The sequence below is a fragment of the Drosophila kikkawai genome, chromosome 3L, assembly GCF_030179895.1.
Source record: "Drosophila kikkawai strain 14028-0561.14 chromosome 3L, DkikHiC1v2, whole genome shotgun sequence".
NCBI classification, from domain to species: Eukaryota; Metazoa; Arthropoda; class Insecta; order Diptera; family Drosophilidae; genus Drosophila; species Drosophila kikkawai.
In genome coordinates this window covers 16,548,705-16,562,327 of record NC_091730.1, presented here as the reverse complement: position 1 = coordinate 16,562,327, position 13,623 = coordinate 16,548,705, and the positions used below count along the sequence as shown (strand labels likewise).

Genomic DNA, 13,623 nt, shown 5'->3' with positions numbered 1-13,623 from the left:
TCTGCGGAAGTAATCACACCTAAGACATTCGGTTTAGCAAACAAAATAATAATATGTGAATTTGTGAGTTTTTATTTTTTAAGAACCTAACATGATTATTAATCAACTTTCATTGATGGTGCACATAAATTCACATATACCTACACATTCATTCCCAATTGGGATCGCAAAATACTCTCACCTGCCCTCCTGTGCCTCTCCAATCTCCACTCTAATCGGTTGCTTCTCTCCTCGCTCTTTGACTATTTCTCCACTGCACACGCTCACATAAGTTTTGTGTAAAGTTCATTGATATTTTTGTGCAATAGTCTGCGTGCCCATGTTGATTCATTGAATTCGCCAGCTAAACTAGCTCTTTCTCGCTCTCGCTCCGCTACTCCCTCCCTCAATCGCACCTACTTTGGTGACTACTCTCTTTTGGGTGAGAGCCCCAGTACATGAATGCAAAAGTTAATGGAGCAAGAGGAGTAAGGGGAAGTTGGCGATAAGAAGTTATGGAAGCCAGATGCAGAAGAAGAAGCAGAATCATCAATGAAGTTCTTGTTGGGGAGCTCTACACGGAAAGCTTTGCGCCCCGAAAATTCTCCCCTAAGCTCCAGTTATTTTGGAGACTCGACAAAATGTTTAATTTTATAACCATGACCCTGATATTTACACACCAAAAGGAGGAAGGCTCACTTACACACTCTTACTTGCACAAATCGCATGGAAGGACAATTTCAAGGATATGCGGCGCGTGCAAAAATTTCTCCACAAACAACAAAACTGTGCTAGGCGCCTGCGTCGCATCAGCAGCCCTATGTACCAAGTTATACATACATATACCGTTAGGTAGAGCCCAGCACAACGTGCTTTTGTATGTGCACATAGTTACACGTGTATGTATACGAATCGGCAACGACTTTCGAGCAAAATTTTCATGAATGAAAGTCCCACGCAGCAGCGAAAACCGTTGGATAAATAAAGAAAGACGGACTGACTGGGGGAATGGGAGTTGAGGGAAACGTGGTAAGAGTGAGGGAAGTGGCAATACGGAATCTATGCTTAAACCCACGCACTAAGGCGTTGCTCGCTTTCAGCTCTCAGCAAGGTTGCGACTTGGAACCCGAGGACGTAGTGTCCTCGCAGCTAGGGGAATTCGGAGGTGCCGTTCCCCAGGACACACGTTTGCGTGGGAGGCCACCAGCTTGTCTGCCAGCCCGGGAAGAAAGGGCGGAAGAAGAATGCGTCCACTGAAAGAAATCTGGAATAAGTTTGAATATGTGAGTTTTTTGAATAATACAAATTGTTACTTTTAGAGAAGAATACTAAAATTTTAGAGATATTGCAAATTTATTTTATTTTATTTTTTTTAATAAATTATTGTTTATTAATTTTTATTTCTTTTGATTTTTTCCTATTTGAAGTTGTTTTTATTCATGTTTCGCATCTTTATGATTGTTGTAATAACGTATATATAATTTTAGATATATTTTTAAAAACTTTAAAAAAGTTAATAAAATTATTTTCAGTATAGCATCAAAGCTCGTAGGAATTTCAGGTAAGCCCTGGGATAGCATACTTCAAAAAGCTGCTCAATTGCATATTGCGGGGAATGGCCTTGCTCGTTACTTTCATTTTCTGACACTGTAGAAACCAAGGTCAAACCTTGGTATTCCGTTTTTCGGTAGGGGCCAAGTTCAATGTCTAATTCCAGCACCAAAAGGGAATACCCAATTGGAGGACTCATTTATATAGAGCTCAATGAATCACTTGACGCATTATCTGTCTTATCGTGGGCCAACTTTAATCTATTAACTGAAAAATTGAATTAGATTTTTTGCACATCACGATTGGCATTTCCAAATGGCACAGGTAGGTGACGGCATTTACTAGATTATAAAAACCAATTGTCTAATCAATATACAGATGATGATGACGCCCACAAGGAGTGTTTAGATATAGTACATTCATTCAGTCATGGCCGTTTCCGATATGGATGATGATTCCAAGCAGCAAGTGGAATTCTGGGAATATTGGAAAAATACAGGAACTGTGTGATTGGCAATCGGCTAACATTTTATCGAGGTTTCTTATAAGTCATGTTGGGGATTTATTTACGATATCCAGTAATTTCTTTTGTTTGATGTTCAGTTGTAATTAATTATCAAAGTAGCGGTTAAAATACACATATATTGTGGTGATTCATTTGAAAATAAAAACACCAAGATTCTTGTATATCGATGATAAGTGAAGGAAATATATCGGTGCATATCGATGAAACATCGACTAAAGTATACTGGCTTATTATTCTTGGTATTTAGAAGTCTAAGATCCTTTTAAAGATTTCTAGGAAAACCTATTATAATAATTTTTTTCCTTCTGATCAATTGTAGTACGTACTATCTTAAACCACTTTAATCTAATAATACTAACAATATAATTCTCCCACACTACTTTTTCACTCCACTTTACTGACCTAAAACAACTGAAATGGGATTAAGAATTGGCGCGTCTGATTATCTCGCGTTCGCATTTCCGTTCCGCCTGATCAGACATACTTTACTTACTTGTGGAACACTCACACACTCATTTTAGCATCAAATCAGCCCACTGCCCCCAGAGTTCCAGCCCCCAGAGTTCCGTTCCGAAAGATTTCTGTGAATCACTCGCCCATATGAGCAGCGGATGTCGGTGGGCGCCACTCGGGTCTCGGCAATCGACAATCTGACGATCGACGTGCGTTTGACGTTTGACCAGACCAAAGAGGCTGATATATCTCACAAATTCTATATATATACACTCCTGCCCACAATTATACGACACCCCGAAAACTTTAGTTTCGACCCTCGTAGGAAAGTCGGGAAGCATATTACAACAAATTCAAGTATGCAGAATTAAAGCTTAATGAATTCTGCTTAAAATATGATTTTTTTATCTCTGATTGGACCACCCGTTTTTAAATAGCGTTAAAAAAAGCAGAAAAGCCCGATTTTTGCCATGCCTGAAACTGTATCATAGCTATACGACACATGTCAATTTTAACGGCTAGAGGTAATTATTTGGATTCAAATAATTTTTTTTATGTTTCTGGTAACATTTTAATGATTTGGAAATAAAATGCCAAGTGGATGTTTGTTATCCGACGAAAAAAAGGGAAGAATAAGGGCTTACAACGATGCTGGCTTTAATGTAAGCGAAATATCGCAGAAAATGTATCAAATACGTTGTTTTATCCCAAGTTTTTTTTAAATTCGGATTAATATGGAGTGAAGCAAAGCTCTGGAAGGATCCCAAGTTGCCCGACCGCCATGAACGTCGCATAATTCTTAGATTTAGCTATTCGATTGCTTGGAGCGCCACACTTGCCGCTAGTTGCAGTCAGCCTGTGTCACGAATGACTGTCTGGCGGACACTGAAATCATCGTAGTACATAGTCAGAGTAGTCTTAAAGACGGCTCCATTCTTAAAAATGAGCTACAAAACAGAACAACTTAAATTTTTAGGAAAAAGTCTTGGAGACACTGGCCTCAGTATGACATTTTAACTTATTTTTGATTATACAGTTTTTTTTCAATATTTTTTAGGTAGATAATTTTTTCTGACGAAAAAAATGTTTATCTTGACGGCCCAGATTGGTTTTGACACTATTGGACAGATTTACATGAGGTTAAACTTATTTTTTCAAAACGCTGTTTTGGGGGAGCCTTTCATGCGTCTTAAGCGCTTGATCTGTGCTTCCCAGATCCAAGATGAATAGTGGAGAATACAAAAAGTATTTCTTCTAACATTTTTGGAACAACATATGGAAAAATATCATGTTTTTATGCAGGATTCACCAAGTTAGAGAGACCCAGCGCTTCATAAATAATCACAATATAAGAGTTTTGGGTTGGCCACCGTGCTCCCCTGGCTTGAATTTAATTTAAAACATTTAGTTTACTTAAGTCAGGCGAGCTTAGGCCAATAACAAGAAATTTTAGAGTGTCAAGACCCTTAAAAGTGATATTTTGGGTCAAAAGTTTCCATTACACCAATATTTACCAAAAAAGTTTGTTAATTCAATGCCTAAGAGACTTTTTGAGGTTGCCAAGGCTTAAAGTGGCTCTATTAATCATTAAACAATTTTTTATATACCATTAAAATTATAAAATATTAAGTAAATCGAAAAAATTGACATGTGTCGTATAGCTATGATACAGTTTCAGGCATGGCAAAAATCGGGCTTTTCTGCTTTTTTTAACGCTATTTAAAAACGGGTGGTCCAATCAGAGATAAAAAAATCATATTTTAAGCATAATTCATTAAGCTTTAATTCAGCATACTTGAATTTGTTGTAATATGCTTCCCGACATTCCTACGAGGGTCGAAACTAAAGTTTTCGGGGTGTCGTATAATTGTGGGCAGGAGTGTATATGAATATATATATGTCTAGATAGATACCCGTATGCCTTCTTCTCCCGCTTCCCAGTATTTAAAATTCGTGGCACTCTGATGACGTTGTTCCAGACAAGTGATGCTCAAATTTTATAGCCGTATATCGTATTAATTTTTAAGATAAAAATTACTTCTATATTTTAGGTTTATTATTAAAAAAAATGTAACTAAGTTCTTGTATCATTGGGAACAAAGACACTTTGTATTAAGCCCCCGTGTCGTATGAGTAATATTGCTCAACATTTTGACATTACGTATACGTAATATTATATAGAAGAAATTTGAATTTTTTTGATTAAAAATATCTGGAAGACATAAGATATACTAATTCTTAGTTGTAAAATTGGTTTCCTAAACGAAATTAATAAATTTTTAGTTTAAATATTCTTAAATTAAAGTATGTCCTAAAATTATCCAAAAAAATGGTCTGGAAACCACCATTAAATAGCCAAAAAGAACCATCACAAACTCCAGACTTCAGATAAGAGGGAAAAGATGTGAAACAATTCAGCTTTGGGCGCACACGCGAGCAAATGTTGCGATTGATATGAAACAAACTGCGACCTGACCAAATGACTGAATGACTATTTAGCGAATTGAAATTCGAATGACGTTGGTTCGTTCAGGATTTGTGTGCTATATATGGGTTCTCGGGTTCGGTTTCCCTTTGACTCACTTCCACATGGTCCATTCTCTGCTCAGCCAGCATCACGGTGGCTTAAACACAGCCAGTGCCACGTGTTCCACTTGAAAAAGGTAAAATAATAAAATGAAATAAAAGAAAATACAGGACGAAAAAGGGAAAAGCAAAGCAAGCACCTACGCCAGAAACAAAATCCTTTTGACGTCATTCACGGTGGTAGCTTGGTGAATTTTGTGCCCCTAAAACCTAATTGGAATGGTTGAGTGAACACCATGCTTAGGAATTAAACCAAAATTATTTTAAAGAAATTTGTAAATTAAAAATATTTTTTTTAAATATATTTACCAATAATTATAAGGTTTTACTTATAGTTAAAATGAAGTATCAAATTTAGCTTAAATGAAGTTATTAATAATTTATTATTTAAAAGGTTTTCGAGCTTTTTAAAACTTGTTATAAATATTTTATTATATTTTGTTTTTTTCTTTAAAATTATCTTATACTCCCCTCGTTTCGACCTTGTTTCGGGTGTTGACTTTACGAGCTTGTATTTTTAAACTAGAGCATTCGAGCGCAGAAATTTCTTCTGGCTTTTCCCACTTCTTTTTTTTTGCCACCATCATCATCATTGTCATCACCCGTCCATCCTTCTTCAATTGAAGGGGAAATAACTGAAAAAAAGTGTAGGGGCTAACGAAGGTTAATGCGGCACAGTGTTTGACCTACGGGGTCAAGCTGAAGGCAAATTAATTGCGAGAATTGGGTGAGACAGCAGCTAGAGAAAGCGCGGAGCTACTGTAATTGATACAAAAACAAAAAAGCAGAAAAAAACTAAAAGCGAAATTGCAGCCAATTGATTCAATCAAAAGTCGGAGCTAAAGGGGCGATGCTCTCAAAGTTGGCACTTCCGTTTTAGAGAAACACTTCCCCCAACCATCTCCCATTGACAATTTGTAGGAATTTTTATTTTTAATACTTGAGCAATAAGCTTTCAGGCTGGTTTGTTAATTATATTGAACCAAGTAAGTTGTAAATAAAAAATGGGGAGTTTTAAGAGGAACGGGGAAAGGAGAAGTATGGTATGATTTTTTGACCAAAGTGAAGAGGTCAATATTATGTTGAATATTCCATAAAGATTGATGTGTCTAAATTTTAAAAATAGAAAATGATCAGGTTTCCATGTATGTTTCCATGAAAAACTAATAGTACAATTATGTATTACTGATAATATCTCTATAGTATTACTATGATAGTAATTGTAAGACTGAATTTCTTTTCACTTTTTGTATAAATCCAAAAAAAATTTGAAATTAACTTCAAAATAAAATATTCTCCAGACTTTTTCAATGGGAAATATTTAATAATACCCAATAGAAAACCTATATTACTCCCTACTTTTGTTGGTGTTGTAATGTTGGGGGTAAGGCTCCGTTTTTTTCGGGGTGTCGCACAGCCCACGCAATAACTTGGCACCAAAAAAATAAGTAAAATAAAAACAAACAAAAAAAGAAAATAAAAGGAGAGTGTTGTGCTTGTAAGTGTGTTTGTTGAGGAGACACCCACAAAAGTCTATATACAGTTATATATTTTTGATAACGCTCCAGCGGCGGAAACATTGCACGCCCACGTCCGAGCAGAGCAGTCGGCGCTGGCGTTTTTCCAGACCACCAAGCCGCCATTCATTTTCACCAGCTGCAAAAAGCAAAAAGTAAGAAAAAAAAAAAACTGAAAATGCGAATAAGCAGTAAAGATACAGATACAAAAAAGAAACCCACAGATACAGAGTTGCAGCGACACAGATACACACGAACATATACACTGCGGCAACATTTTACGCATTCCAATCGGCCATGTGGGCGGGCGTCCGCTTCTGCTGCTGCAAAAATACAAATACTCACAGAAAATGAACAACTTATGAATGAAAAGCCCCGGAAGAGCGTGGGCGGCGCTTTCTGCGGGCTGAAAGCTCTTCCAAGTCTCAATAGCAATCGCATTACGGCGAGCAGCGTCCGAGGAGCTTCAGAGATACACACGGAATATTGATTTAAATCTCCGAAATGTGAGCGCAACCTTGAAATGTGGGTGGTGGCAATGGCTCAGGCGACGGGTGGTGTTAAGTGAGGCCTATGTGTGGGCCGAAGCTTACCAAGGGTGATGTTTAATTAATGAATTTCTTTTCGAAAAAAAAACAACGCCTTTCACAAACTTTGCAATTGGAATGTACATGTGTACATTGCTTTTATGGGTTCCTGGGAAGTCCTTGACTCCTTGAGGCACTTGGTTTTCTTTCAAGTTGATTTTTTTTCATTTAATTTAATCAATATTTATTATATAAATAAGAACAATAAAGTAAACAAGTCACTGAACTAATTTTAGATTTCTGCTTTGGTGAGTTTAAAATATTTTAATATAACGAAAAAAGTATTTATTATATTTATATTTATAATATTTTTAGTTTCTCTCCTAAATAAAATTTTTTGTATTTCTCGTTTTAATTCGTTATTCAAGTTTTAAGTCTATTAGAAAACTATTTTACTATTTTTTATTATTATTTTATATTTATATTATTTTATATTTTATGATTAACTTAAACTAATTTTCAATAAATGTTATTACATTAAAAGTCACATTTTATAATGTATCACTAATAATATAATAAATATTTAAATAAAATAAATTAATTAATAATATACATTTGAAGAAAATTATAATTTTGTTTAATTTAGAATGGTATTTTATATATCAAATAAGAATTAAATAGAGTTTCCAAGCTTAAAATTTTAAAATTAACGGACTTATAGTAATGCCATCGAAATCTATATCGATATTTGTGTTCAAAATAACGAATTTTATTAATTGAATACTTTGCCTATTTTTCAGCTTCTATTTTATTAATTTAAATTATATATCAAATTTTTTAGTTTGTTTAAGTTTGCCTTAACATTATAAATCAAAATAAAATCACATATAAATAAAGCCCCGATAGTCTACCAACTATCGCAGGAATACACCATCACCATCTCTATCAACGATAGCACCATCGATATAAACCGTATCGATATATTGATATTTTGTTATATTTTTCACATCTCTATCACAGAAATATTAAATACAAAATTAAATGCCAATAATTAAAAGCCGAAACTAAGTTCCCAAACGGCGAATATTAAGAAACACCCGGGACGATATGGAGTCGGATACCCTGGACAAGGAGAGTGCGGCGGCGGCTTTGAAAAAGCTAACCCAAAGTGAAAGTCCCGAGAGTTCGATGACACCGGCGGTGGACGAGAAGGCGGAGGAGGAGGAGGAGGAGGAGGAGGAAGAAGAGGCGCCGCCAACAAAGAGACAAAAGACTGTGGAGGAAAAAGAGAGTGCTGAGGGGGATGACAGCGAGGAGAGCGAAGATTTGGATGATGAGGAGATTCCCCAACTGATACCCCACCGGGGAATGCCCTTAGGCTCGGTGCAGAGCACCCCAAGTAGTCCAAGGAAATTCCAACGCATTCCCGTCTTCATTGTTGACTATCACAACGATGTCCTGGAGTTTATCTACCGCTGCCTGGGCACGCGACATCTTCCTTTAGAGAATAATATTCTGGTGCACTTTGATTCGCATCCGGATTTGGTTATCCCTCGTCATATAGCCGCCAGTGCGGCTTTTGACAAGGACACAATGCTCAATGAACTGAGCATTGAGAATTGGATTATGCCCACTCTGTATGCAGGTGAGTTGGTTGGATTTTTGTACAGGAATTTTAATTAATATAAACCCTGCCTTTAGGTCACTTTAATCGCATCGTTTGGCTTAAGAACTCCTGGTGCCAACAGCTGCCCACTGGCCGGCATCAGTTCAAAGTGGGTCACAAGGAGGATCGCATTGGCGTCGATTGTCCTTTGGATTACTTTATAGCCGATGGCAACTATTGCACCACCGATGATCTCCAGGAAGCCAAAAGTGTGGAGCTACAAGTACACGATGCCGACAACGAGAATCTCGATCCTAAGGAATTCTTAGCTTTAGAAGATGCCCCAGGATTTGTGCTCGATATAGACTTGGACTTCTTTAGCACTTCCAATCCGTTTTTGGAAATCTACAAAGATGCCGATTGCTACAATCAGCTGAAGGAAATCTTTCATTTCGAAAGCGTGGAGAAGATCAAAAGTTCAGGCACCGCCACTATAGCAGATTACATGGCCACCGCAGACCGCAGGCAGACCCAGTTGGATGCCTTGAAGCAAATCTTCTGGCATTTGGAGGAGGAACGTACATTTGAGGGTCTGGAAAAGCCCGATGAGAAGGTCATAACTCCGGAGATATATGCCAAGATTGTTAGCCTTGCCGAGCAGCTGCAGGAAAAGTATCCCGATGATGAGATTGACTGGCATTTGATCTTCGATTCGGGTAGCACCACCGACAATAACGGTTTACCGCATCACATTAGCACCGCTGAGGAACTTGAATCGTATTTTGGTAATTTCAAGAAATTTATTGAACGTCTGCCAGTGCCACCGGTGGCCATAACAATGGCCCATTCGGCCCAAGATGATTATTGTCCACAGGATCAGGTGGCGTTTATAGAGGAGCGCGTTTTACGGTTGCTTAAAGAGGTTTTTGGGGAGAAACTTCATGATAAAGCTATATTACATTATATGGACGATCCCTGGGACGTGATGAAGCTATAAGCAAACTAAATAATATCTTAAAAGGGCTACGGGGGGTGGCTTTTACCACACGTTTTGGATTGGTAATCAAATTTTAAAGAGTCCATTTGTGGGTTAAAGTGGTCCCCCGAGAAGCCCGCTGTAGTGATTCTAAAAAAACGAAAACTCAAAGATGAAACAATCCAATTATTCGATTATAAATAATATTTTTTACTTTTAAATATGCATACGCAACGTATTTATTAAAGACATACGAAAAGATTGGAAGGTTTTTTATTGAAATTATGAAGAGCATTAAAAAGATTCGAGATTAGAAAGCCATAAAAAAGACTCGTAATCTTTATTATACTTATTTTTTGAAACATTTTGAGTATTTATTATTTATATAGTTGGCTTTGTTAAGGCAAACACGTGGCTTTTGGGCTTATGGTGGTGGTTTCGGTTGAGTATACCCCCGAGGGCAGTCAACTTTTAATTGTTGACCCCAATTCATGGCCGAAATCAATAAGCCCAGCCAATGGCCCCAGGTGAGACATTCAGTAACATTTTGTGGCTCAGTCGTAGAGGAAGGTTTTTGGCTTACAGGATATAAACTTTGAGTGAGTTTTACTTAAACTAGCTTAACATTAACATTTGTTCTAAGATAATTCCATTTCGAAAACGGAGTTAAAAGTATAAAAAACTTTTACTTAAACTGATACAAAAATATTTTCAATTCAAGAAATTCTAGTAAATGGAAGAATTTAAATAGAATTTAACTTGAAACACTTTCTAATAGTATTTAATATCCTTTTACACTTTGGTCTCACAGTTCCTCCTTATCACCTTTGGGCTTCTTGTTCTTTTTGTCCGTTTTCTTGGGTTTTGGCGGTGGCAGTTCCTCCTTGAGGCATTCCCTCTCCTCCTTTCTCTTGAGCACATGATCCTCGCACAGATGCTTCTTTAGAGACTTTTTATCCTGCAGCTTGAAATACCAATCACTTATCCTTTCCTCGTACTCCTCCAGCATATTTTCGCACTGCGTCTTCATCTGGGTGACCTCGACAGGTGGCTTGTCCCACAGTTCGTAGGGTATGCCCAGATCCACTTTGACGCCCTTGTCCACCAGACCGTGTAGGGTCTGGAAGGTCTGCGACATGCCCTTAGCGAATCTTGTACTGTCGGTCCGCTCCTTGTGCAGATTGTACTCCAGGACTCGCTCGCACACGTTCTCCAGGGACTCCAAAAGTCGTAGTTCACTGCGCCGGTATTCAGTGCGCTTTTTGGGCTTCACATCATCCACGGAGTAGCCAATCTCGATCACATCATGGGATTTGCCGGTCTCCCCGAGACGCGCCTCCAGTTCGGCGGCCAGGATTTTGCAGGCTTCACAGCGGTTGGCATAGCGTACGCCCTGCTCCTCCTCGGGGGATTCGCCACTGGTGACCTGGAGGAGTAGCGGCAGGAGGCCCAGATACAGGGTAAAGCCTTTCAAGCGCATTTCAACTGTTTGATTTCCTTCAAAACAATGATTAAACCTGACGTGGAATGCCGCTTAATACTGGAAGATAAGAATTTAGTGTTGCAAAACGCCAAAGACTCCAATCAGAGCTGTTCTGCTGAGATGGCTATTTTTTTAATTAGCTAGTTTTCAGTTTTAATATTAATTAATTTTTTTACTTAATTTATTTTTATTAAAAAAAAAAACAACAACAAATGAATAAAAATAATATTTTTACTTATTAAGTTTAATTTTATTAGCTTTGAGTTGTATTTAATATTTAAAAATTCAATGCAAATATTTAAAGAATTTTTAATTGGCTTTAATTTGTGTTTGTTCGTACTTTTATTTTCTTTTCTTAAGTTGAGAAAATGCATATTACGTATACGCAATGTGCGCCGTTCCTTTCCTTTTATAGCTATTTTTCCATTTCAACTTTTAACCCTTTACAACACTTTAAAGAACCAAAGGTCCCACTTATCGTTATCGACTTTGAAATTCACTTTTCAACGGCTCCCCTTGGCAACCAAATGGCTCCAAAACAAAGCTCCCCCAATTCCCGCCCCCACAACTTTGCTTCTACCGGCAGACAAAACATACTTTCACTTGCAAAAAGCTAAAAAATATACAAAAAATGTCTTACAAGAGATTCTATGTGAGATTGGACCTACAACTCCATGCGGTTGGTGTTAACTTTAAGATCTAAATTATATTTTTAGGTTTACATACTTTTCCAGCTCACGTGTCCCGGTGTTTGGCTCTGCTCCCACGGTTATCTGGAGGCCACGGTCAAGACTTTGGGCTATTACTTTCGAACGGGAGCAATGGAGCCACGATTTCCTATGCTCTGCCACGACCAGTTCACCATGGAGGGTTATTTCAAGAATGTAGAGTGCCTGGAAGACATGCACGAACTACTGAGATCTGAGCAGCTGGAGATAACCATTTGGCAGAATGGTCGAAGGTTGGCCTACTTCATAGGAAACCTCTCGGATGTGATGCAGCCCACGATTCCCCGCCTGAGCTGCGCCCACAGTTCCAATGTCCAGCTTTTGATGAAGGCCACACCTGCCTTTCCTGGTATATTGGCTCCAAAAGTAGAGCTCTCTGCACAATTGACAACGCAGGACAGGAAAAAGGGCTGCAGTTGCTCGGGTTTCAGGGAAGAGCAGCCAGTTTCTTCGGTGATTAATAGGCATGTGGAGAGCCGTTGCTTAACACGTTTAGAGCAGCCCCGAAAGCAGCAGCAAAGGGTGTGTCATGGACGCGAATCCAATTGTTGTCCAGGCTGGCGAGGAGGAGGTTCCCCAGAGCAGCAGCAGCATCAACAGGAGCGACGTCTATCCTCTTGTTCCAGCACCACCCAGCTGAGCAGCCTTAGCCAGAGTTCATCGTTGACGCCAAGCAGCAGCTGCCATTTGTCCACACTTATGGACGATCATCATCAAAGCAGCTGTGATATTTGCCAAGCCTACAGACGCATGTTTCCACAATATTAGATAAAGGAAAAGTCTCATGAGAACCTTAAATATATTCCTTAAAATCCATCTGTGCAAAGACATCATGTATAAGTGTTAGTATTAGATTATAGGGCGCTGCTCGCTGCCCTTCATCTTCCTTCAATTGATTCCGAAGATGGATGCAGGTGCGGGCTATGTAACGCATGGTGCTGTAGACATAAGGTTCCAGTGGCAGATGCAGGCACACCAAGGTGGCATATAGCCAGCGGGCTAGCCAGACATCCTGGAGAAGATCTACCTGCTCCGCTTGCAGCCATTTGCTCTGCATTTCCAGCAGGTGCTCCAAATCGTTTTGGGTTAAATGCAATATAATGCTGAGTAGAGGCTGCTTAAGGCGGCAGAATTCCCGCCACTTTTCCTGGTCCGAGGTTAGCGGTGGCTCGGCCGATTGATCATAGTTGTTCTGGGCCAGCTCCTTGCGTAGCATGTGCACCTGGGAACGGGCTTCTTGAAAGGATTTTACCTGTTGCTCGCGCCATTCCGGTGTGGGCAGCAGGCATCTAAAAGGGGGCAGAGCGGGCTGGAAAGGGTATAAGGAATCAATTTAGCAAATGGTAGTAAATGCTGTCTCGTTCTTTTTACATTCTCCATCATCTGTAGGGTATTGTTTCCTATATTATCCTTGATTTTTGTAGATCTTTTGGTCACAACAGCCGGGCAGCGCTTCCTTTCGTAGGCCATGTGCATTAGGTACTCTTCCCCGGACTCGGGCGGCTTTTGTGGATCGAAATTGGCATCTGGTTCGCGTATTTCCAGGGCCTGCAGTTGAAAGGATTGTTCTTCGGGTTCTTGGTGCATTTTTATAGAATATTTGTATTGTTTATTTGCTGCCAAAAAATTGTGTTGAAGCCGCCAAGCAGTGTGGATGTTTATAGGGAGCGAGAAATATACTGCTTTCGATT

General features: G+C 38.8%; 4 protein-coding genes across 4 annotated transcripts; 2 read left to right on the top strand and 2 right to left on the bottom strand.

The window, feature by feature from the left end:
* The first annotated feature begins 8,133 nt into the window (after positions 1 to 8,133).
* Positions 8,134 to 9,982, top strand: MESR6 (misexpression suppressor of ras 6). The gene is made up of 2 exons (XM_017182181.3): positions 8,134 to 8,784; positions 8,841 to 9,982. Exons 1-2 carry the CDS (start codon positions 8,247 to 8,249, stop codon positions 9,740 to 9,742), a joined length of 1,440 nt encoding a protein of 479 aa, XP_017037670.1. The 5' UTR covers positions 8,134 to 8,246; the 3' UTR covers positions 9,743 to 9,982.
* A 42-nt stretch (positions 9,983 to 10,024) lies between these two features.
* On the bottom strand, positions 10,025 to 12,697 carry CNPYb (protein canopy b). Its single transcript, XM_017182182.3, has 2 exons — positions 11,931 to 12,697; positions 10,025 to 11,261 (listed from the first exon to the last, which is right to left on the bottom strand). The coding sequence occupies exon 2, from the start codon at positions 11,199 to 11,201 to the stop codon at positions 10,527 to 10,529; it is 675 nt and encodes a 224-aa protein (XP_017037671.1). The 5' UTR covers positions 11,202 to 11,261; positions 11,931 to 12,697; the 3' UTR covers positions 10,025 to 10,526.
* On the top strand, positions 11,836 to 13,227 carry LOC108085531 (uncharacterized). Its single transcript, XM_070285053.1, has 2 exons — positions 11,836 to 11,856; positions 11,921 to 13,227. The coding sequence occupies exons 1-2, from the start codon at positions 11,836 to 11,838 to the stop codon at positions 12,698 to 12,700; spliced, it is 801 nt and encodes a 266-aa protein (XP_070141154.1). The 3' UTR covers positions 12,701 to 13,227.
* Positions 12,697 to 13,622, bottom strand: Gem2 (Gemin 2). Its single transcript, XM_017182166.3, has 2 exons — positions 13,304 to 13,622; positions 12,697 to 13,241 (listed from the first exon to the last, which is right to left on the bottom strand). The coding sequence occupies exons 1-2, from the start codon at positions 13,517 to 13,519 to the stop codon at positions 12,726 to 12,728; spliced, it is 732 nt and encodes a 243-aa protein (XP_017037655.1). The 5' UTR covers positions 13,520 to 13,622; the 3' UTR covers positions 12,697 to 12,725.
* Position 13,623: the final 1 nt, after the last annotated feature.

Excerpts from the sequence above, each read along its gene's own strand:
- MESR6 (XM_017182181.3), top strand. The coding sequence starts at position 8,247 with ATGGAGTCGGATACCCTGGACAAGGAGAGTGCGGCGGCGGCTTTGAAA. Across the intron at positions 8,785-8,840 it reads TATGCCCACTCTGTATGCAG|GTCACTTTAATCGCATCGTT; the intron begins GTGAGTTGGTTG and ends CCCTGCCTTTAG.
- CNPYb (XM_017182182.3), bottom strand. The coding sequence starts at position 11,201 with ATGCGCTTGAAAGGCTTTACCCTGTATCTGGGCCTCCTGCCGCTACTC.
- LOC108085531 (XM_070285053.1), top strand. The coding sequence starts at position 11,836 with ATGTCTTACAAGAGATTCTAT. Across the intron at positions 11,857-11,920 it reads TGTCTTACAAGAGATTCTAT|GTTTACATACTTTTCCAGCT; the intron begins GTGAGATTGGAC and ends TTATATTTTTAG.
- Gem2 (XM_017182166.3), bottom strand. The coding sequence starts at position 13,519 with ATGCACCAAGAACCCGAAGAACAATCCTTTCAACTGCAGGCCCTGGAA. Across the intron at positions 13,242-13,303 it reads CCCTACAGATGATGGAGAAT|CCCGCTCTGCCCCCTTTTAG; the intron begins GTAAAAAGAACG and ends TACCCTTTCCAG.